At 44.2% G+C, this 24,873-nt stretch overlaps 1 protein-coding gene across 2 annotated transcripts in view; it reads left to right on the forward strand.

Moving 5' to 3' along the window:
• Positions 1 to 5,751: 5,751 nt before the first annotated feature.
• LOC120764900 (transportin-1-like) overlaps positions 5,752 to 24,873 on the forward strand; it is a 140,131-nt gene continuing 121,009 nt past the window's right edge. Inside the window, exons 1-4 of one of the 2 annotated variants that reach the window (XM_040089025.2) lie at positions 5,752 to 5,964; positions 6,157 to 6,270; positions 8,805 to 8,880; positions 14,685 to 14,834. In XM_040089025.2, the coding sequence (XP_039944959.1) occupies positions 6,166 to 6,270; positions 8,805 to 8,880; positions 14,685 to 14,834 (331 nt within the window). In that variant the 5' untranslated portion in view covers positions 5,752 to 5,964; positions 6,157 to 6,165. Of the gene's footprint in view, positions 5,965 to 5,987; positions 5,998 to 6,156; positions 6,271 to 8,804; positions 8,881 to 14,684; positions 14,835 to 24,873 lie in introns of those variants that run through there. The other variant, XM_040089026.1, reaches the window with a different exon arrangement.

Consider the following 24,873-nt stretch of genomic DNA (forward strand, 5'->3'; position numbering starts at 1 on the left):
TATGATCAGATACCTGAAGAAGAAAATTAAAAAACTTTAGAGTTAGCTAGACAAGAACTGCAAAGATACAGTGAACAAAAATAAGTAAGAACAAGAGAAATGGGGGGAATTGTGATAAACATTAACTATTTTTTGTTCACTGGAGATCAAATAACTCAAGATAACAGGAAGTTACTATGTTACTATCTAAGCTTATAGGCAAACATACCCTTGCCCAATTTCTTTTCTCTCTCTACTTGCTTAATCAGCTTTAAGTTTCAGGAATTCCAGCTTAGTTACCATATAAGGAAGAGGACAACTACAGCCTTCATCTCTGCGACCACCAAGGGACAGAAAGAGACCCTCCCAGCAACACGTCACACATACATCATCGGAGGAAAGAAGCAAGATAAAAGCAAGACTGAAAAACCTGCCAATTCACGGCAGTTGGTGGAGCGAGACTCCCCCTGCCGTCCAGCGCTGTATTTGCCTTTGCTTTGCTTGTTGCAATGTAATAAATTCCTATTGGAACTTTTCTTCGTGTTCATAGTCTATTACATGGTCTGTCCCCTTTCAAAATGCTATATGGAATGCCATATGAACATGGAATGCCAGTGGGACACCCTCGAGTAGAAGATTGCCAGATCCAGTCTTATCTTGTTTTAATTAATAAAAATTTACAGCAACTCAGAAAACGCAGACTAATAGCACAAAGCACACCCTTAGGATTCACCATTCACAAAATCCAACCAGGGGACAAGGTGCTAATCAAGACGTGGAAAGAAACCCCGTTGTCACCTCACTGGGAGGGACCTTTCCTCGTCCTCCTCACCACTGACACGGCTGTGAGAACAGCAGAAAAAGGCTGGACCCACTCGTCTTGGGTGAAAAGAATTGAACCACAAGACAGCTCTCCGCAGTGGAAAATCACCTCGACTCCGGGAGATTTGAAGCTGAGGATTCACCGGAAAACCCAATGACCAGCGCTTATCGGATAAGTTGTAACCAGGCAGGGTGCCCCTGCAATCCATTTATTCACTTTAAGTGCGGGTATTGTAAACAGATTTGGGTGACTCATTGTTACCGGGGAGCCAGGCCTTGGGGTTTGTGTGAGAATTGTTTAGAGGAGGAAAACAGGCTCACAAACCTTTTTCTATACATTGCCACAGAGTCGGGCCTTTTTGAATTGGATTCTCTTGAGTGGTTCCATTACTTCACAAACGGGATAAGGGGAAAATTGAATAAAAGAGCGGAACCACTAGTAATTGAGTGTAGGAGGACAGTGAAAGTACCCTGCATAGCTGACACGATAAAAGTAGCCAAGTGGGAACAGTACAAAAGACGGTATGCTCAAAGGAGCACCCATGGGGGTCCGGAAGAATATCCCTGCTGCCAAGAAGATGGTTTACCCTGCCGCTGGGGGCACCCCAACGGGCGTAGGGTCGGGCAGAGAGATACACCTATGGGTAACCCTGGTGATCCTGAGCCTAGCCGTGTACCCCACGAGTGGCCTCCCCAACCCCAAGGAGAGAATGGGGAAGGGAACTGACCTGCAGGAGACTCAGTTAGAGCCTGCCTGGGGCCAAGACATAGAACCCAGGGTACGTGTAGACTGTCCCAAATTGCAAAGGGGGGGAAATTGCAAATATAATGATAGTGGGCTCCAGATAAACAAAACAAAAGAAAAAACCAATAACCCGATGGCAATGTCCAGGAAAAGGAGAGGGCTAAGTAACTTGCCCCTAATCCCCACGTGTAGAGATTGTAACAAAACGGTGTGGATTGGGGGTAAAAGGGAATCTACTTTTGTGGGATATTTACAAGTAAACAAATTATGTTATGATAAGAACAAATTAGAAATGTGCACCCTAAATGGGAAAACATATTGGGTGGGACAGAATGAGAAACTTCAGACAGCCTCCTTGAACGGAGGACCCATACTACTGGATTTATTAAGTGACAGCGATGAAAGGGTATGCCTGAAATTAGAAAAAGTATTCTGTTTTTCTAAGGATGAGGAAGGGTTAGACCCAGAAAATAAGATACAAAAGGTAGCCCTAAAACTCAAGAGGCAGGTATTAGAAGCAAAAAGAAAAAAGATGGAGCAAGAGAGAATGAGGACACTTAGCGAACAATATGAACAATTAGAAAGACAGTCTAGTGATTGGAGTTTATCTGCCTCTAGCAAAAACCTCTTTTTGGATTTAGTACAAGAGATTACCACAGAATTAGGACTAACTAACTGTTGGATTTGTGGGGGACTAAAATCAGCTGAAAGATGGCCCTGGAAGGGGGAAAGTTTAGCTCCTGAACAACTCCTAAGGTGGGATAGCAAAATCCTAAAAACAATGACTCGGCCAGAGGGATGGACACTAGATGAAAGAATAATAGGAACCATTTGCATTAGCAGGGAAGGAAACACATACAGTGAAACAGTGGGCTACACCCCATGTCTATCCACACTAACAGTGAACTCTAACAATAAGTCTAGAATGTGGCAGCCCGAACCACCAAATGGGTATTGGGGCAAAGAAAGAGAGAAAGGATGTAACTGGATAGAGGAAATTGGACTATGCTGGCATAGATTAGCAAATGCTAACCCCTACTACTCCCTGACAGACCTTAAGGAATTTTGGGAAAAACCAGAAAATATAGACATAAATGGAAAGCCCCGAGTGGAATTTACTGGATCTGCGGGAAAAAGGCTTACAGCGAATTACCCCGAAAGTGGAAAGGATCCTGTACCCTGGGGATGATTAGACCTTCTTTCTTCACGCTACCCAGAACCGGCAGTAACCTGCTAGGGGCCCCATTATATGAGACTATCAGCCGAAAAAGACGAGAGATAAAAAGGGAACTCCCGCAGGCAGGGGGAAACCAGAGATGGGGGGATGAAGAATGGCCTGCGGAATGCATAATAGAATACTATGGCCTCGCCACCTGGGCACAAGACGGAAGCTGGGGTTACCGAACCCCGGTATAGCTACTAAACCGACTAATTCGGCTGCAAGCTGTAGTAGAAATAGTTTCAAATCACACCTCAGATGCACTAGAACTCTTAGCCCGACAGCACTCACAAATGAGGGCTTTTGTTTACCAAAATAGAATTGCCCTGGACTATCTGTTAGCAGAGGAAGGGTGTGTGTGCGGGAAATTCAATGACTCAGAATGCTGCATAGAGATTAACGGCTATGGGGAAACAATTAGAGATTTAGCCACTGAAATTAAAAAGGTTGCCCATGTGCCCGTGCAAAAATGGAACTCTATACTTCAAGCTTCCTGGTGGGACCGATTGGTGGAAGAAAGTGGGATGTTTTTATTCTATGTTCGGTAGCTGGGTTAATCTTCCTACCCTGTCTGATACCCTGTCTCATCAGGTTGATTCACACAGTAGTCCAGGGAATGCAGGTTGCATCACTTCCTATGGACCCTGAGTTGGCCTCAGGGGGACTAAATAAAAATAGTGCTGTTTCGAAAATCATGAAATTAAACGAGAAAAAGAGTAGGGCTGCAGAGATGCTTGCAAAATTTGAAGCCCGAGTACAGGAAGAGAATGTAGAAAAAAACTTATTGGAATGAAGCAACTGAAGGAATACTGCCAGAATAATAGAGTGGTTAAGAGGCTTTTTATCTTGAAAGAAAAAAAAGGCTATAACCAAAACACGAATTAAATAGGTGAAGATAGAAGGGGGGGATTGTGATATATGTCCTAAAGTTAATTCATGTTAAAAAGATGTAAGATGTAATTCAACCCCTACAAATATAAGTTTTGTTTCTAATCCAGTATACCAAGAGTTAACTCAGACGAAAGCTGCACAGAGAAGGGTGCAGGAATTTCTTTTGCCAGAAAAGACACAGGAGGGACACAAGAAAACTATGATAGGAATTACCCGAAAAAGGGATACAGGGATACCTCTGCCGGGAATCGTTAAAGGGAGAACAAAGACAACGGAAAAGGGACATGGAAGCCCGGAGAACCAGATGATTACATCAGATCGATATCTCATCCATCTCCTCCTGAAATTAACATCTCCACACCACACCTGGACACAACGATTAAAGGCATTGTCTTCTCGAGCAACTCTATTCAGAACCCCAGAACTGTGTCCTAGGGTAACTTTATGATGCCTGTATCCCCAATCGTCTGTTCTGTTTGTGCTGTATATTGAGTCCTGTGCCTTTAAGACTGGTTCTAAGAGCAAGGAGAAGCGCGGAGTTTGTTTTGAGAAAACTACCTGACTCCTCCACATTCTTCTGCGGACGGGGTGTTCGGCGGAGGCTTGGAGAGACTGCAGGACAGAGATTTTTTTTTCTTTGCTTTTAGTTAGTTTCAGCTAGCTAGGGCAGAGAATTTCCCTGGACTGTTTTTTTTCCTTTTTCTTGGAACTGTTTAAACCTGCTCTGGACTGACAACCCAGGGGAGCACTGGGGGCTGCACCTGCGGCCCACCGGGGCCTGGACCTCGGCATTTTCCAGCAGCGCCGGAGGGACTGGGACTGAGGAGACGCTGAGAGAGAGAGCCGAGCTACACCCACGGCAAGGACTTTCTCAATTTGCCATCTCACTTCAGAAGGAGAGGTTTTATTGTTTCATACTATTCATTCTTTATACTTGTATGCACTTCATTTGTTTAGTAAAATAGTTTTTTCCACTTTTCTCCAAAGAGGGTTTTGGTTTTTTTTTCCAGACCGGTTGGAGGGAGGGGCCACGTGGGTTTGCTTCCTTAGAGGGATCCTATACAGGGGTTTTCTCCCAAATTTGTCCCAAACCAGGACAAACTGGAACATGAATGTCTAATGAGGCTGCTTCAGAAGGAGGAACCTCGGAGTCCCAAGTTTCTCTTAGCGATCCAGTGTATAAAAAGAGACTGCTCCAAGCCAGAAATGTGAACTTGGGGGGTAACATACTAGCTAAGTGTGTTGCCGCGTTCACCCAGCGCCGATCCCGGGCTCAACGCTGTCCTTTTAATTGTGGCTGTCCGAGACTGTCATTTTGTCTCTCAATATAATTCCAAAATTTTTATTTATCGAATTTGGTGAATCGTATTTATTACAGGAATGTTAGCAGGATGATTACAAACACAATGACTAAAAATAAGATTGTAAAAGGATAAGTAATTACTGGTTTTGATTTTCATATTTTAGACTGTCTTTTATCAGTGTATGTTCTTATTTTGCCCAGTAGCATATGTATGATATATATATAATATGTATATAATGCAAATGTATTTTAAATGTATTTTAAATCCCTCCAGGGATGGTGACTCTACTGCTTCCCTGGGCAGCCTGTTCCAATGCTTGACAACACTTTCTGTCAAGATTTTTTTCCTAAAACCATTGTAGGTCCCTTCCAACTGAACGATTCTATTCTATATACACAAAAAAATGCTAATTTTGACCTGAGATTTCCTCTGATATATTTTGACGCTAAGATACACTAGGTATTCAAAGTAGTTTCTTTCCCCCCTTCTTGTGTAGTTGGTTTTATTCCCTCTTTACACATGACATTGAGAAGTTATGTAAACCATCCATCATTAAACTAAATCATGTAGAAGTAAAGCAGACAGCAAAGCAGGTACCACGTTCTTAACTCTTCGGTCTGCATTGGCATCCCCACTTCGTCGCGGGCTGCAGTCTTCTAGGTCGCTGAGGGGTGCTGTGGGTGCGTGGCCGCAGCTGTCCCGAGGAGGCCAGGCTGAGGCTCTGCTTCGCCCTTTGCCTGTCGGGGCTGCTGGAGCGTTCTCTCTGGTTTCGGGTGGTGGTGGCGAAGGGCTGTGGAAGAGGCGCCCCATTTTCCCATGCCCGGAATTGAGGGGCTCGCCTTTTGTCGCCCCCAGGCTCTTGACGGTGTGGAACGCACTGGGGAAGAAAGGCTGACGGCGGCGCTGGCGGGCGGGGCGTGCGCGGCGCTAGGACCCAGGAGGACGCAAGGCGGCTCTTAGAGCCAGATTGCAAATTCGCCGTGACTCTGCGTGTACTGGAGCAGGTTAGTGCTGTTCTTATGTGGGGCCGTGCTCGGGTGAGAGCAGGCCGGGCGTCATGCAGCTAGCTAGCTAGCGTGCTTGCTCGCTTGCTTCCCCCCTACCTTCTTTCCTCCCTTCCTCCATCCCTTCCTCCCTCCCTTCCTTCCCGGGCCTGCCGCGCCGCTAATCGCGGCCTCTTTGGTGTTTTTTTTCAGCAAGCCAAGATGGAGTATGAGTGGAAGCCTGACGAACAAGGGCTTCTACAGATCCTGCAGCTGCTCAAGGAATCACAGTCCCCGGACACCACCACGCAGAGAGCCGTTCAACAAGTATCCTTGGTCGAGGCCTACGCCGCGGGCGGGCGGAGCAGGCAGAGCGGGGCCGCGGCCGTCCGAGCAACCGCTAGGGAGGCTGGGGGCTCCGGGTAGGGGCAGCGCGGCCACAAGCCAGTGCTGTGGCAGGCGGGTGGCAGCCAGGCCTTTCCGGGGAGCCGCCACAACGAACTCTGGGCTGAGCCTCCGCTTGAGCGGGTGGCCGTGGCGCGGCATTTGAACCGCTAAGGCGGCCTGTGGGCCGCAGGGCCGCGCCTTCCCCCGCCGAGATCCTAGGCACCTGTTGCGGACCCCGAGCCAAGGTTCGTGGTTTTCTTTTTCTTTTTTTTTTTTTTTTTTATTTTTGTTTGTTTGTTTGTTTGTTTTCGTAATTTTATTTTTAAAGCCCTGACTCCTTTGTGGCTGCTTTGGTACCTGCTGCTTTTTTTTCCAGATTACTCCATGCTGAATCGCTGCCAGCACCTAGCCCTCATCCTCAGCAGATCCCACCGAGAAGGCTGGAGGGGGGGGGGGGCTCTGCTCGCCAGGCTGAGTTGATGATGCGGCGCGGGTTAGCTGTCGCCCCTGTGGCAAAGCAGGGGTGAGCAGGGGCTTCCTAAACTACGGGCGAAAGCCGTAGCTGGTGAGAGGAGTGTTCCTGGTGGAGCCGACTGCACGCTCTCGGTGACCTGCTGGCTCTGACCGTGTTTTGCTGTGTTGTGAGGATGTTTCTGCCTGCCTAGAATCCTGAGCCTGAAATACTGTTCGTTACACTTTTTGCATCTCACAAGAAGAGTGGAATCTACCCTATGTGGCTTGTGCAGCTTTGCAGTGCATTTTGTGTTAGTGTTGTGGATTCTTGGTTTGTTGTTTGGGTGTCGAGTCGTTTGTTCCCCCCTCAGGTCTCTCTTGATTGTAGAAGTGATGAAATAACAATGTTTTAAGATACAAAGATTGAAAAAGGAAAATTTTACATTAAATCTAGTAGAAGCATAAGTCTTGAAAAATAAAGCTCTCATCTACTGTCTTCTGTTCCTTGAGCTAACTATAGAGGTGCTTTAAAATATCTAGAAGTCCTGAAAGGATATCCTCTTATGAAGAATATGAGTTTAGCATCTTGATCCCTTTTTATTTAAGGCATTTGCTTGAAGGTCTTCACAAAAGGCAACAAAACTTATGTAGGTAAGAATATGTATGTATGTTGTGTTGGAAGTTAAGCTTGAAGCCAAATTTGCTTGACTGGCTTTCCCAGTAGATGTGGTCAAACCTTGGAATGCTTCTGTTCTTACCTGAAAGGTGAAGGTAGATTTCACCTTGTTTTTGCAGCCGTGTTTCAGATTCTTAAGGTGGTATTGCTTCCTATGAAAAATACTATACAGAAGTTGCTGAGTGCTCTTTTAGTATTTCAATCACAAAAGTGATTATAGCAACAGTGATTATAGTGTAGCTTTCATGTAAAATTACATTTTAAAGGTCTGCTTCAAATAATGGCATCTGGCTACTGATCAGCAGAAGGGCCATCAATGTCAACATAAATATGTATGGCTAGGGTTTAGCAACTTTGAATATTTAGAGCTTAAGCTGTACAGCAAGTAAAATAAATGCCTATGAAGGAAATAATCCTACTAGTTCTAAAAATAATTTTTTGTTAAATGTCTTCATTGTTTGCCATACTGATGATATCTAGTATATTCGGTAACTGCATGCTTATGACTTAAAATATTGTTGAGAATAATAATAATTAATACCAGGGTGTAAGAACAAGATACAAGGAAAATGCCAGAATGCTGTTCTAGGAAAGCAGTGGCAGAATACTTAGAAATTTGAGGCAAAAGTAACAACAAATTTTAGAAAAACAGCTATGTACCTTCTAACTGTTCAGAAACATAATTCTTGCAGTTGCCCCAGAGAGCACAGTAAAGAGGTTGGTATTAGCTAGTAAGATGCTTTTTCAGAGAGGTGTCACTAGAAAATTGTTTTGTGTACAGGATTTTTTTTTTTTTAAGAGAGCATGGATCAACATGAACTTCTTTGTACAAATATCTGGGCATTTACAATGAAACAGCTCACAGTTGAAAGCTCAGACTGGGTAATTAGCATCATAAAAATGTATATGACTAATATTAAAGTGACTAGCTTATAAAAATCATCATAGTTGTATTTTAATGCTGAAATGCTTTTATTTATTGTGGAGAAAAAAATTATGTATTATGTGATTGTGTCTCAGTGGATTCCTTAGGTTTTGTTGGTTTTTAGGTGTAAATTTTGAAATCTAAAATTGTACAGAGGAATGTAGGGGGTTTGGGGAGAGTGGAAATTTCTGTGTTTGTTCCTGGATTCTTTTCTCCGATTTCAATATAACTAAAGCTACTTCTTCAGTATGAAAATTACTGAAATTGTTTTCAAATTATTCATAGCCTGTATGTTGTGAGCTTATAGTCATAGAATTTTTAAATGATGCAGTAGTACATAGTTCACTTAATCATAGTATTCAGAAAGCTATAAATGCTGTGTGTGAAGATTATAATTTCCTTAACAGTTTTTCTCTTTAGAAACTAGAACAGCTCAATCAGTATCCAGATTTCAACAACTACCTGATTTTTGTTCTTACAAAGTTGAAGTCTGAAGGTAAGTTATTGGGATATTGACTGGTTTATTCTATTGTTTTTTTCTTTTTAAGAATTTTATTTTATTTAGCTTGAAAGAAAAACGAAACTGATTTCTGTACTCAGTGTGCTGGTGGGTTGACCTCCATAGTCATGTAGAACTCTTTTTATCCACTTGGGAATCTTTGTGGAAAAAGATCTGATAACATGGTGCTTGTAGTTTCAGTCTTGAAAGATATTCCATTTTAAAAGTCCAATGAAATCTTTAAAAAAAAAAAGTGGGAGCATCATACTTCTATCAGACTAGAGTGAAATTGTGGAATAACTTTGCACATCATGGTGATGAATCATGACTATATACATTATAAAACATGCTGCTAAATCCAGTTGTGATTGTGATCTCCCTAGTAATCAATCTATTAAATATTTAGAAGATTACTGTTGCAGCTACTTGCTCAACCCCCATCTCACCCCCCCACCCTGGTAGAATGGGGAGGAGAATAAAAAGTAAAACTTGTATGTTGAGATAAAAACAGTTTAATAACTGAAAATAAAGTAAAATACAGTAATAATGGTAAATGATAATAATAATGATAATAAAAAGGGAAAAACAAGTGATGCACAATGCAATTGCTCACCATCTGCTGACTGATGCCAGATCCCCCCTTCCCGAACCCAGATCGGCCACCCTTCTGGGTAACTCCCACCAGTTTATATACTGGGTATGCTTTTCTAAGGTGTGGAATATCCCATTGCTCAGTTTGGGTCACCTGTCCCAGCTGTGCGCCCTACCAGTTTCTTTTGTGAACCTCCTCACTTGCAGAACATGAGACAAGAAAAAATTCCTTGACTTAGGATAAACATGAGTTATCAAAAAATGAAAATATCAGTGTGTTATCAACATAATTCTCATTCTAAATCCAAAACACAGCACTGTAACAGGTACTGAGAAGAAATTAACTCTACCCTACCTGAAACCACACAATCACATCTTAGAGTTGTCCAAGTATTATGTCTGTAGAATCTTCATTATGAAGCCTTAATTCTAATATAATGTAGTTATTTACTGTTGGCTTATTTTTATGGACATTTGTACTAACTGTTTATGGCATAGTGTAGCTTCTTCCAGTTGGAAAAATTCAGGCAATTCCTTGGTAATGATCAGTAATGACTATCCACCCTCAGGGCAGATCTCTTAATAACCTTGCTAAAACCTCTTTCTTAACTCTAAACATGGTGTGGACTGCACTGAGGAGACCTGGCAAACATAGCAACAAGAACATGCTTTCCTTAACATCCAGCGGGAATTCAAAATTCCCAAAAATTGTTGTAACAGGCCTGAAGGAGGAAAAGGAGGTTAAAGGCTGGGGAAAATCATCCTTCCCTGTTCCCTCCAGAGACTGGGTACAATTATTAATGGACTCCCAAAGGTAGCACCCAAGGCCAGGGTAGGAGAGCAACACTGAATACACATCCCAAATGACCCTCATTGCACTTGATGTTATCATGTCATAAACTGATATCCTACAGTACAGCAACAAAGCAATCCTGATCCCTCTCCCTGCTCTGAAAAAGAGCACCACAAGGAGCATATCTGGGAACATACACAGGGTTAGGCACCACACCCACATGAACAGACCAAGCAACATTGTGACCAGTGGCTCTGCACCTAATACAACAAATGGTTAGATCAAATTAGTTTCCAACCTTCTCTGGTCAGATCTGTTGTTATCTCAACCCTTTGTGCTGCACATTGGGCACCAAATAAGGCTGCCATGGTTTAGGAATTGTATGCTACAATTTAGTTCTCCCACTGTGTCATAAATGAGTGTTTTAAGATTGCTTAAAGACTCGCTGGTAAAGGTATCAGTAAAAACAGGTTTAAAATAAAAGCAAAAGCACAACAACCTTTGTTGGCAAGGTTCACTCTACTAACTAGATGGTTAAGGCACACGGAAGAAAAGCAAACAAAAAAATTCCAGAGTCAATCAATCCAAACTGAAATAAACCCAAAATTATCGGGGGGGGGAGTGTGGGCAGGAGAAAGACAAAAGTATAGAAAGGGTAAGGATAAAAACTAATATGGCCTAAAGGCCCAACAGCACTTAAACTTAACAGTTCTTAAACTTATCAGTACTTATCCTAACTTAAACTTGACAGCACCTTAACAGCATTTAACTTAATTTATAACTTAAACAATTTAGCAAAGGATTCATGTAGGATTTACTGTAGCACAACAGTAACTTGCTTACAGGCCTAATTTACAAATCTAAAGTACTTAAGTATCTCAGAAAGCAGTGTTTTTTCCACATTTGCTATAGCATATGCATACTTACATGCACACAGATATCAAGAGTCTGTACAAGGTACCTGTGAAAAATTCCTCTCAAAGGTAGTGAAACACTCACTTCAGATGCCTTTGCATCTTCTCAATGGGTGAAGGGTCAAGCTTTGAGGAGTGGGGGTACCAGCCCAGGATTTATCATTGTTCGGCAGTCCTCCGGGTATAGAAAACTTAATAAATTTGCTGCGTCTCAGAGGTCTCACTCAGGGAGGTTGCTGGTTGCAGCTGCTGTGGGCCAGGAGAGTTCAAAGGGTCTTACTTTGGACTGCTGTTTATAGGGTTGCAAGAGAGAGCTTTGATCATAATTTTTCATCCTGGCTACACTTCAGGTCCTGCCATTGGATTGCAACAACCCCCTGCAGCACTACAGGTTTGGGGAAGAGTGGCTGGAAAGTGGCCCCGTGGAAAAGGACCTGGAAGTGGTGGTTGACAGTAGCTGAACATGAGCCAGCAGTGTGCCCAGGTGGCCAAGAAAGCAAATGGAATCCTTGCTTGTATCAGAAATAGTGTGGCCAGCAGGACCACGGCAGTGCTTGTTCCCCTGTACTTGGCACTGGTGAGGCTGCACCTCAAGTACTGCGTTCAATTTTGGGCCCCTCACAACAAGAAATGCATTGAGGTGCTGGAGCATGTCTAGAGAAGGGCAATGGAGCAGGGGAAGGGTCTTGAGCACAAGTCTGATGAGGAGCAGCTGGGGGAGCTCAGGGGGCTCAGCCTGGGGAAAAGGAGGCTCAGGAGAGACCTTATCACTCTCTATAACTACCTGAAAGGAGGTTGTAGCCAGGTGGGGGTAGGTCTCTTCTCCCAGTTAACGTGTGACTGGATGAGAGGAAATAGCCTCAAGTTGCACCAGGGGAGGTTTAGGTTGGGTATTAGGGAAAATTTCTGCAATAAAAGGGTTGTCAAGCCCTGGCATAGGCTTCCCAAGACAGTAATGGAGTCACTGTCCTTGGAGGGATTTGAAAGCTATGTGGATGTGGCACTTGAAAACATGGTTTGGTGGTGGACTTGGCAGTACTGGGTTAATGGTTAGACTTGATGATTTTAAAGGTGCTTTCCATCCTAAATGATTTTGTGATTCTGTCTAACTGTGGCTGCTAAAATTAATGCTTTCATTGTGGCTTGCAAGGGCTGTAAATAGTGTGTAAATGAAAGGAAAACTCCTTTGGCTTCCTTCCTGGCCAGATACAACATTAATTCTGAATAACTACTTATGGAGGACTGGATTTCTTGGATATGTACATATCTATCAGTGGTTCATAGATATGCAAGTAAATCATAATTGGACATAATAAATTAGTGTAATAATTAATGGAGAGAGTTTACCTTGAATACAGAGAGCATTTCAGGTAAACCTGAGACTGATCAAGAGTTCAAGTAAGAATGTCCACCTTTAGGATGTTCTCCACCTGACCTTTGTTATTGACATTCAAAATTGTAAGTAAAATGATAAAATTACTTCATTTGACTTGCCAAGTGTCCTCGTTTGGGGACAAATTTGGGAGAAAACCCCTGTAGAGGATCCCTCTAAGGAAGCAAACCCAAGTGGCCCCTCCCTCCAACCGGTCCGGTAAAAAAACCTCTTTGGAGAAAAGTGGAAAAAACTATTTTACTAAACAAATGAAGTGCATACAAGTATAAAGAATGAATAACATGAAACAATAAAACCTCTCCTGAAGTGAGATGGCAAATTGAGAAAGTCCTTGCCGTGGGTGTAGCTCAGCTCTCTCTCAGTCTCTCATCAATCCCAGTCTCTCCGGCGCTGCTGGAAAATGCTGAGGTCCAGGCCCCGGTGGGCCGCAGGTGCAGCCCCCAGTGCTCCCCTGGGTTTTCAGTCCAGAGCAGGTTTAAACAGTTCCAAGAAAAAGGAAAAAAAACAGTCCAGGGAACTTCTCTGCCCTAGCTAGCTGAAACTAACTAAAAGCAAAAAAAATCTCTGTCCTGCAGTCTCTCCAAGCCTCCGCCGAACACCCCGTCCAGAGCAGAAGAAGAATGTGGAGGAGTCAGGCAGTTTTCTCAAAACAAACTCCGCGCTTCTCCTTGCTCTTAGAACCAGTCTTAAAGGCACAGGACTCAATATACAGCACAAACAGAACAGACGATTGGGGATACAAGCATCATAAAGTTACCCTAGGACACCAAGTAATAATAATAATGCTGCTAATAATGATAATAATGATGATGATGGTAATAATAATAATAATAATTGTCACATCTCATAACCACATTCTGTAGTTGACAGAGGTATGTCCACTCATCTAGTTTTTGGTAGTTTTTATTTAAAATTGTAAATCTATTCTCCTAGAAAAGTTTTTGGCCCTTGAAATGCAGTGCCCTGCAAGAACTTTTATTTTTACATTGTTTAGAAGTTGGTAGGTATTTAAAACCTGTACTATAGGCAAAGGTATAGAATTCTTTTAAATATATCTGCATCAGGTAGATTCCTGGTTTATGAAGTTACTGAATTCTATGTAAGAGCAATGTTTTTAAATCAATATTTATAGTTACAGAGAATGAAAATTGGTGCTTTCTTAGGAAGACTGAAATATACTTTTAAATCTTGTTCTAATACTCGTATACAGCATTCTGGTTTTGGAACTCATAATCAGTTGATTAAAATTAATTTTAGCAGTAGCCCCTCTTTTTAAAAGTGCCATTTTTGTTCAACTAGCACTGATTGCACTAGAAAGTATTTTTAATGGCCCTCAATCAGTCATCACGGGTATGTCGTGTTATGATGCACTAACTTTTAGTTTTAAAATATTTTATATTTGAAAGTTATGTCTCTTATTTTTCTTATATTTCCTTGGGGTTGTTAATAGTTTTGAAGGCCTAGAATAGATCTGTGTGTAAACTGTAACTCGTGGTGCAAATGAATTTTAGACATCCTTACTTCTTGCCAAAATCGGGGCTTCTGTTCTGGTTTGGGCTGAGGTAGAGTTAATTTTCTTCACAGTGGCTGGTATGGGACTGTGTTTTGGATTTGTGCTGGAAATAGTGATGATAACACAGGGATGTTTTTGTCCCTGCTGAGCAGGGCTTACCAGAGCCAAGGCCTTTTCTGCTTCTCACCCCACCAGTGGGTAGGCTGGTGGTGCACAACTGACCAAAGGCTAAAATACTGATTAAAATTAGCTTTATCAGCTGATTAGGATTGCTGTAAACTTTAAATTTAAATTTTCTTGTACTATGAACTAATCCTTTCTATGTAGAACATCCACATTTCACTTTCAGCATGCTTCAGAAGTAATACCAAGTTAGCTATGCCCTTGGTTGAAGAACTAAACATGAATCTGCTCACAAGTGAACTCTGAAACTAAAAGACTTTGCTACGTAAATTGATGGTTGTATTTGGGAGGAGGGATAAGGAAACAGAGATTAATATTTATCACTGTAATCTTTGATCTTGTTGCATTGTTCTGCAAATCTACTTTATCCGAAGAACTGATGGAAGTTATAAACGCAATTATTTTCTGTTGCAGATGAGCCGACACGTTCCTTGAGTGGTCTCATCTTGAAGAATAATGTAAAAGCACATTTTCACAACTTTCCAAATGGGGTAACTGACTTCATTAAAAGTGAATGTTTGAACAATATTGGTGATGCCTCCCCCTTAATTAGAGCTACTGTAGGTAAGTTAACTCTTATTACTGTATTCTGCACACTGAAAATGTTACTGATATGAGAGCTGTGCTAGTGAGAGTTATTAAACTACTAAAATGGTTTGCTTCTGTTAATTGTCACAACTACACCATGATTTGATTCTGATATTAATCTTCAGTGTGAATATGCAAATATATTTTTCCTTCCTATTCTCTTAAAATTGAATTAGCAATTCAGTTTGTATCTCTTGAAATGAGACTGAACAGAAGTTTACTTGAATCTGCTCAAATTTAGCTTGCTGCCAATTTTTATACCTAAAACCAGGAGTAAGGTAAAGGTTCTGACTTCAGAACTATTTCAGCACTCCACTTGCATTAGTAAAACACTTCTGTTAGCTGATTTCCTCTTTGCTCCCCCATATGCACACCTCTTCAAGGAATCATTACACCAGATGTTACATACATTAACATAATGAGTTTGTTTTTTAAATAGCTTCTGTCAGAAAAGAGTAGATAAAGGGTGGTGATCAGAACATCAGCTACAAGTGTTTTTGTTGTATTTTTTTTTATTTCCTAAATCCTATGGTTTAGTACACCTCTTCCATTACATGAATATTTGTTATTTTTACTTATTTCTAGGTAATGTTGCTTTTCTGTCTGCTCTTTGAGAATATGATTTCCCCCCAATTATTATAATTGTAATTTTCCTTGTCCACTCCAAAAACTGGAAAAAAGTGAAATAAATGTATATTTAAATACAGTAGAAAAAAAAACAAAAAAAACCCACCAGGGATTGGGTGCAAGTTCAGAAAGGCATTCAGCTTGTATCAGCTGATTTCTGTTATAAAATAATGTCATGGTTTCCCCCCTAAGTAACTAAGTACCCCACAGATGCCTGCTCACTCCCCCATCTGTCCCCTCAGTGGGGAGGAGAATCAGGTTGAGATAAGAACAATTTAATAATTGAAACAAAATAATAATTTCAATAATAAAAATATACAAATAATATTACTAATAATTGTCACGAGAAGGACATAGAATTACAGAAGCCAAGAGTAACAAGTGATGCACAATACAGTTGCTTACCATCCACTGACTGATGCCCAACACATCCCTGAGCAGCAATTGGCCCCTCATAGCCAACTCCCCCCAGTTTATATACTGGACATGATGGTCTATGGTGTGGAATATCCCTTTGGCCAGTTCAGATTAACTGTCCCAGCTATGCTCCCTCCTGGTTTTTTTTGTGCAGCTCCTCACTGGCAGAGCATGAGACTGAAAAGCCCTTGACTCAGGGTAAGGACTGCTCAGCAACAACCAAAACATCAGTGTGTTATCAGCATTATTCTCATACTGAATCCAAAACACAGCACTGTACCAGCTACTGAAAAGAAAATGAACTCTCCCAGCAGAAACCAGAACATTTTCCACCCCTAATTCCATACCATTTAGATCATGCCAGGTCACACAGTTCCCAGTACTCCATCGCCTGTCTTTTGATAGATCTGCATACAGATATACTCCCTTAGTCTGTGGACTATGGACCGTGTAAGTCTGTTGAGTTCATTCACTCCAAGTGCCAGGTCCTGCAACTCCATGCAGTGCTACACACTTGGGGCAGAGTGTCTGTGTTGCAGCAGTGGGACAGCTTCAGACAAAGTTAATTAGAGAAGCCCTCTGGTTGAGTCACGAGGTGCAGAAAGGACTGCCTTGCTTTCTAAAACTCCTCAGAGAGAGGAGCCTGGGTGCAGCTGGATCCACTCATAGCCCCAGACTTGTTTAACGGCTTACGTCTAAAGGATTCTATGGGTGTAATTGAACCTTTATACAACTTTGTCCTGCAGGATTAAGGATGACAAACCAGATGTATTTATATAAATATATATGACTTATTATGATAATGATTAGACAAAAATATCTTAATCAGAATTGTTTACTGCACAGTATAGGAGCTATAACTACTAGTATAGTATAGTGCACTATTTTGAAGTAATATTAAAGCTATCATAAACAATTAAGTAGAGACTGATGTTACTTACCTGTACCAATGATCATGGGCAAATCTCTTTTGCTCAGCCTCGAGGAGTAACCTTGAGAGGTGTCCCAATTTAAGGGAGTAATCTCCACAGATACACTCCAAGAAGGGGTATGTTAAAAGACCTTGACATTAAAATTTGGGACTGGGCTTTTATAGTATAAAGTGATTGACTGTCAGTCATATGTCTCCAGACCAGCTGTGTCAGCTCAGTAGCTTTAGATAAGTTATCAGTAGTATAATTTGTTCCTTTATCTGGGTATTTTACCAGGTCTACCACATCTTCATCTCACTGTCAGGGTGTTTAACTTTGGGATTGATGAGTCACACTGGTTTCAACATTGTTCAACACCAAAAGCAGCAGGACTCCCCCTTTTTCATTTATCTCTGATAGCTTTGCAAATAGGACATGGTTTGAGTTGTTTTCCCCATTCCAGGCAGAGTATCCTGCTACACTCTACCATATGACTTCAGTCAATCATTATCTCATGAAATGGTAATGCAGGTATCTCTTGCCTTCATGCTATAAAAGCATCCACTGCATATGTGTACATTATCCTTAAATATGTTGAGGTACATCAATCTCTTAAGGTTTACTATTTTAACTTAACTCATGTGGTTTGATAGTATTATCTATTTTATAATTATACATTACATGTTTACACACAAAGTTATTATCAAAATCAGTGAGAATTTAGCCAGAAACATTAATCTGCATAATACAGTGGTAGCTATTGATTCTGGCAAAAAACCCACTTATTATTTCAATTCATATACTTCTGGAAGGGTTAGTGTCCTTATTTGTTGGATTAGGGTTGGATTAAGTACCACACATATATACAATGATTGCTAATAAAAAAAAGATTCCGATTAATAACAATATTACAACAACAGGATCAGGATGTAACATTAAGTCCAGAATGCCCATTGCAGTTGGAGACCATCTGTGTGAGTTGACACAGGCAGATGGCCAGAACAACCACAAAACAATAGCTGAAATGCAAGGAATAAATTTATTTTATTACCTCACTAAGTGGAGGATTCCAAAGCAACACCTGGGTGGAGACACACAAGCAGTAACACAGCACCGTCAGGCTCAGTCCTTCCTAGTGAGTGGTGGGGCTGCTGTTTGCACTCATTTATCAAGAGCCTACACATGCATAGTTTACCACCATGCTGTGATCTCCTCTGTGCTTTTTATGATCTCTGAGCTTTGATCTTCCATTTCCTAAGACTGGGAGCTCAAGCATGTCTGTGAGAGGGCCTCCAAGTCTCTCCAAACATCTCTACACAGAGATTCTACTTCTCAAAACAGACAGAGGATAAACAGCAGTAGGCATAATACATGGAGTTTGCCACACTGTTATTCTCCAGGCCTTGGCATTCCCAGCTGCAAGATTCCTTGAGCAAATCTATCATCCTTCTCACCATTCTTCTGCTTTTACCTGTTTCCTCCCAACAGCATCCAAACAAGTTGTCCTGTTACATGATGGTCGTGGGTTGGAGACAGACGCATGACACAGTATACACTGAGGGTCATCAGCAAACAGCCTATTTTATTGTTCAAAGCTCCCTTTTATAGGGAGTTTGAATTTCCCAGGCCTGGACAGCTGATTGGTTGAGAATCTCTGTACTGCCCAGATCTCTGGCCAGTGATGTGTCTGCATCCAGGGCTTGGATGGGGTTGGCTGAGGTCTTTGTTCACCTAGGGACTTCTAGAACAAGCCAGGTTAGCTGAATTGGATTTGTTATGATCAGATTTATTTTGTCCAGCTACAGACCAGCTGTACACTGCTAAATTGTCCCTCTAGTTATGTTCTCCATCCCTTTTCATTTGCTCTAGGACATGATTGTCTTGGTTTTGAAAAGACAGGTGTCTGCTAAGGAGAGGCAGGCCTCTCTAGGAAATGAGGAATTCAAATCCTTCCCTCCGTGTTATTATAATTTGGAAAATCAAAAATAAAACTTTTCAGTCAGAGCTATGGGTAAAAGGAATAACAGTCCTTTACTAGTAAATATAACAGGACAGACAAAAAACAACAGTAATTATAACAATAGTAGAACAGAACCAAGAACCCCGAGGGCACGCGGTGGAGGCTCCGGCGCTGATGGCTGGAAGCCGGGTGTGGTGGATTGTCCTCCGCAGGCAGGGGGTGTCCTCGGCAGGCAGAGGTGGCAGTGCCGGAGAAGCCGCAGCGGCGGGACCCGGTCTCACCCAAAATCCAGCAGGATAGCGAAGAAACTCCGAATTCCTGGATACTCCAACAGATGGTAGAATTCCCAGGACCAGACTCCTTCGTTAACTGTGGACTCCAACAACCGTGGCCCGCTCGGTGCTCCCCCCCGGAAGAAGAAGAGAAAAAACCGCGAGATCCCCCCACCCTCCGCTCTCTCCGGGAGCCTTTTTTCCCTCCCCCAAAACTAAGTTATCAGTTCTTTTGTCCAGGTTAAGCACTCAGCACTTAGTCTCCTAGCAACTTGGGAGGGGGAAAAAATTCTCCAGGAGACTTAAACCCCAACATTATCCACCCCGAATTTTTTTCCCACACCAACATATTATATTGAATTTAAATCTTTAAATAATATACATATATATACATGTGAATATAAATACAGACACAGTCACAGTGTTCACCGAAAAACAAGGTCCCCTTGAGGTATGCAGCGGGTCTCTCCATCCTTTTGCATCACCCACCATGTGCAGCCAGGTCCCTGAGCAAAAACAACCCCAGGAGCGGGATTGTCTTTGGTGGAGGCAGAATTAATCCAAACAGTTTTTCCCAGCATTCCTCTCATATGTACTACAGGAACTTTATCTCCATCTCTTGTTCCCAGGGGCTCAGATTGGGCGGGGCCTGCTCGGTTGGTGGAACCTCGAGTGTTCACTAACCAGGTGGCCTTTGCTAAGTTATTCTCCCAGTTCTTAAAAGTCCCCCCACCCAGTGCCTTCAAAGTGGTTTTAAGCAGGCCATTGCATCGTTCAACCTTCCCGGCTGCTGGCGCATGATAGGGGATATGGTACACCCACTCAATGCCATGTTCTCTAGCCCAGGTGTTTATAAGGCTGTTCTTGAAATGAGTCCCATTGTCAGACTCAATCCTCTCAGGGGTACCATGTCTCCACAGGATTTGCTTTTCAAGGCCCAGGATGGTGTTCCGGGCAGTAGCATGAGGCACAGGGTAGGTCTCCAGCCATCCAGTGGTGGCTTCCACCATGGTCAGCACATAGCGCTTGCCTTGGCGGGTTTGGGGAAGGGTGATGTAGTCAATCTGCCAGGCTTCCCCATACTTATACTTGGACCATCGCCCGCCATACCATAGGGGCTTCACCCGCTTGGCCTGCTTGATGGCAGCACACGTCTCACAGTCATGGATAACCTGAGAAATACTGTCCATGGTTAGATCCACCCCTCGGTCTTGTGCCCACTTATAGGTGGCATCTCTACCCTGGTGACCTGAGGCATCATGGGCCCATCGAGCTAGGAACAACTCTCCCTTGTGTTGCCAGTCTAAGTCTATCTTTGACACCTCTATCTTGGCAGCTTGATCTACCTGCTCGTTGTTTCGGTGCTCCTCATTAGCCCGACTCTTGGGGACATGGGCATCTACATGACGGACTTTCACAGGTAGCTTCTCTACCTGAGTGGCAATGTCCTTCCACTCATCTGCAGCCCAGATTGGTTTTCCCCTACGCTGCCAGTTGGCCTTTTTCCACTTCTCCAGCCATCCCCACAGAGCATTGGCCACCATCCACGAATCAGTGTAGAGGTAGAGCTTTGGCCACTTCTCTCTTTCAGCAATGTCCAGGGCCAGTTGAACAGCTTTGAGCTCAGCGAGTTGGCTTGACCCACCTTCTCCTTCAGTGGCTTGTGCAACCTGTCGTGTGGGGCTCCATACAGCTGCTTTCCACTTCCGGTTCATCCCTACGACGCGGCAGGAACCGTCAGTGAAAAGAGCATAGCGTGTTTCTTCTGCTGGCAGTTGGTTGTATGGTGGATCTTCTTCAGCACGTGTCACTTGTTCCTGCTCCTCTTCATCCATGAGACCAAAGTTTTCACCTTCCGGACAGTTTGTAATTATCTCCAAAATCCCAGGGCAATTTGGGTTTCCAATGCGGGCGCGCTGAGTGATGAGGGCAATCCATTTGCTCCATGTGGCATCGGTGGCATGATGGGTGGAGGGAACCTTTCCTTTAAACATCCACCCCAGCACCGGTAGTCGGGGTGCCAGCAGGAGTTGTGCTTCTGTGCCAATCACCTCTGAGGCAGCTTGAACTCCTTCATAGGCGGCCAAGAATTCCTTTTCTGTTGGAGTGTAGTTGGCTTCGGACCCTCTGTAGCTTCGGCTCCAGAATCCCAGTGGTCGGCCTCGAGTCTCCCCAGGCACCTTCTGCCAAAGGCTCCAGGACAGGCCATTGTTCCCGGCTGCTGAGTAGAGCACGTTCTTCACATCTGGTCCCGTCCTCACTGGGCCAAGGGCCACTGCATGAGCGATCTCCTGCTTGATCTGGGCAAAGGCTTGTTGCTGTTCAGGGCCCCAGTGGAAATCGTTCTTCTTGCGGGTGACCAGGTAGAGAGGGCTCACAATCTGGCTGTACTCAGGAATGTGCATCCTCCAGAATCCTATAGCGCCTAGGAAAGCTTGTGTCTCCTTTTTGCTGGTTGGTGGGGACATTGCAGTGATCTTATTGATGACCTCAGTGGGAATCTGCCGCCGTCCATCTTGCCACTTTACTCCCAGGAACTGGATCTCTCGGGCAGGTCCTTTGACCTTGCTCTGCTTGATGGCAAAACCAGCTTTCAGGAGAATGTGGATGATCTTCTCTCCTTTCTCAAACACTTCCATTGCCGTGTTCCCCCACACAATGATGTCATCGATATACTGTAGGTGCTCCGGAGCCTCACCCTTTTCCAGTGCAGCCTGGATCAGTCCATGGCAGATGGTGGGGCTGTGTTTCCACCCCTGGGGCAGTCGGTTCCAGGTGTACTGCACGCCCCTCCAGGTGAAAGCAAACTGAGGCCTGCATTCTACAGCCAGAGGAATGGAGAAAAAGGCATTAGCAATGTCAATTGTGGCGTACCATTTTGCTGCCTTGGACTCCAGCTCGTACTGGAGTTCCAGCATGTCCGGCACAGCAGCGCTCAATGGTGGAGTCACTTCGTTCAAGGCACGGTAGTCCACAGTCAATCTCCATTCTCCGTCAGGCTTGCGCACAGGCCAGATGGGGCTGTTGAAGGGTGAGTGGGTTTTGCTGACCACCCCTTGGCTCTCCAGCTCCCGAATCATCTTGTGGATGGGGATCACGGCATCTCGATTTGTCCGATACTGTCGGCGGTGCACCGTCGAGGTGGCAACCGGAACTCGTTGCTCTTCTACCTTTAGAAGTCCTACTGCAGATGGGTTCTCCGACAGTCCAGGCAAGCTATTCAATTTCTTAATGCCCTCTGCCTCCACAGCTGCTATTCCAAAAGCCCACCTGAATCCCTTAGAGTCTTTGTAATAACCATTCCGGAGGAAGTCTATGCCCAAAATACACGGGGCCCCTGAGCCAGTCACAATTGGATGTTTCTGCCACTCCTTCCCGGTCAGGCTCACCTCGGCTTCCAACAGAGTCAGTTCCTGTGATCCCCCCGTCACCCCAGCAATGGAAATAGGTTCTGTCCCCACATATTCCGATGGTATCAGGGTACACTGAGAACCAGTATCAACTAAAGCTTCATATTTCCGTGGCTCTGATGTGCCAGGCCATCGGATCCACACCGTCCAATAGACCCGGTTTTCCCGTGCCTCTCCCTGGCTAGAGGCAGGGCCCCTCTAGCACCGGTCATTATTCCCCTCCTGGGCATACATGGTAGAGGTTCCTTCACGGGGATCTGACATATCATCCTCACTTCTATAATACCTGGCAGCCTGGTCGTGCGATGTCGAGGCTACCTTCATCTTAGTGGAACCCCCTCGGTTAGTGTTTCTCTCCTTGAGCTCACGCACCCGTGCTGCCAGGGCAGAAGTGGGTTTTCCATCCCACCTTCCCATGTCTTCCCCATCGTCACGCAGAAAGTACCACAGGTCAGCTCGTGGGGTGTACCCTCTCTCTCTAGCTGGGGGCTGTTGAGCTCTGACTCTGGGGCCTGTAACTCGCACCGGTGCCACATGGGAACTGTTCGTCCTCATCTCCTCCCTCATCTCCATCATCTCCTCTCTGAGTTCCTTAGCCACAGCAGAGACCTGAGCCTGCATTGGGCCACAGATGATACTCTCATAATTTCTAAGCTTGTTGGCTACAGAACCGACTGTCTCTCGGTTGGTATCAGGATGAATTGTTGCAATGTATGTGGCGTATTGAGATGGTCCTAGAGTTGCCAGATTCCACAGCATTTGCCCTGTGCACCTGACTTTGTCGGGGTCATTATCATGCTGACCACCCCTCCCAAAGAGTACCTCCAATACCGCCACTTCTCTCAACTGTTGGATCCCTTCCTCAAGGGTCTTCCAGTGCATTCTATGATGGTGCTCCTGCATTCTTTCTCTGTGGACAAACCTCTCCCGTACACTCATTAAAAGCCGCTCCCAAAGGGAAAGGGGCCCTGGCTCCCTTACGAATACCTGATTCACACCTGAGTCCTGGGTCAAGGGTCCCAAATTCCTTGCCTCACTACTATCTAGCTACACGCCTGTACCTATAAGGTCCCAGACCCGAAGTAACCAGGCTGTATAAGCCTCACGTCCCCGCCGTGCAAGATCTTTTTGCAGATTACGGAGACTTTCATATGTCAGGGACTCAGTGATGATCTCAACCTCTGACTCCCCCGCGGGTTGTGAGGGCCCTCCTTTCTTATCCTTGTTGCCTGGGTGCTCTGATTTCACCTTATACTTCTTTGTTTCCACAGGGGCCACTGCTGCTGGCTGTGGCTGCCCCTGCGGTTCAGCTGGAACCTGGACGGTTGTAACGTCTGTGGGTTCTGCTGCTGCACCATCAGACTCTCCTTTGTCGGGGCAGGGGGAGGGTTTCCCAGCAGCTGGGGCTAATGAGGCTACTACAGGGGAAAGGTACTCCCTCAGCATCTGACCCATCTCACGGATCTCCTTCACCAAATCTGGGTGGTTTATTCCTGAGGCAGGCTGTGGGACAGTGTCAGGCTGTGGGACGGGCTCAGGCTGTGGGGCAGGGTCAGGCTGTGGGGCAGGGTCAGGCTGTGGGACGGGGTCAGGCTCTGGGGCAGGGTCAGGCTGTGGGACGGGCTCAGGCTGTGGGGCAGGGTCAGGCTGTGGGACGGGCTCAGGCTGTGGGGCAGCATCCTTATTCTCTAGGGTAGGTATCAGGGTAGTTATCCAGGTCAGTCTCCCCTTATCTCTAAATGCTAAACAGAACAGGCATACCAGCAACACCAGCCACTGTATGATGTCATTAACATTCAGAGATTTGAACCCTTCAAAGACTGGTGGAGTAGGCCCAAAGAGCTGGGTGAAGGGTTGTGAAAAAATTTCCCCCGGTGTCATTTCTTCACAGTAGGTACCGTTGTTAAAGTAACTCCAGAAACACACAGTTAGTGTATGATAGCCCTGAATCCATGTGCCTGCCTTCCAGAGGAAATTAAAAATCCACGATTTCCTCACTTCGTTAACCCATATAGCAAGATTGATGACAGCCACAGTAACCTTAGTTACAGGGCCCATGTTTAGAAAAGGGCCTGCAAATGGGAGAAATACGGCCACACCCACATGCCACCCAAACCAGGTTAAGCCAGACCACATGATATCCAGTACACAGCAATGTAGGCACTTAAGAACTGTTATTCCTTTTTCTCTCAATGCCCCACGATCTGGGCGCCAAATTCTGTCTTGGTTTTGAAAAGACAGGTGTCTGCTAAGGAGAGGCAGGCCTCTCTAGGAAATGAGGAATTCAAATCCTTCCCTCCATGTTATTATAATTTGGAAAATCAAAAATAAAACTTTTCAGTCAGAGCTATGGGTAAAAGGAATAACAGTCCTTTACTAGTAAATATAACAGGACAGACAAAAAACAACAGTAATTAT

The sequence above is a fragment of the Hirundo rustica genome, chromosome W (assembly GCF_015227805.2).
Source record: "Hirundo rustica isolate bHirRus1 chromosome W, bHirRus1.pri.v3, whole genome shotgun sequence".
Classification (NCBI taxonomy): domain Eukaryota; kingdom Metazoa; phylum Chordata; class Aves; order Passeriformes; family Hirundinidae; genus Hirundo; species Hirundo rustica.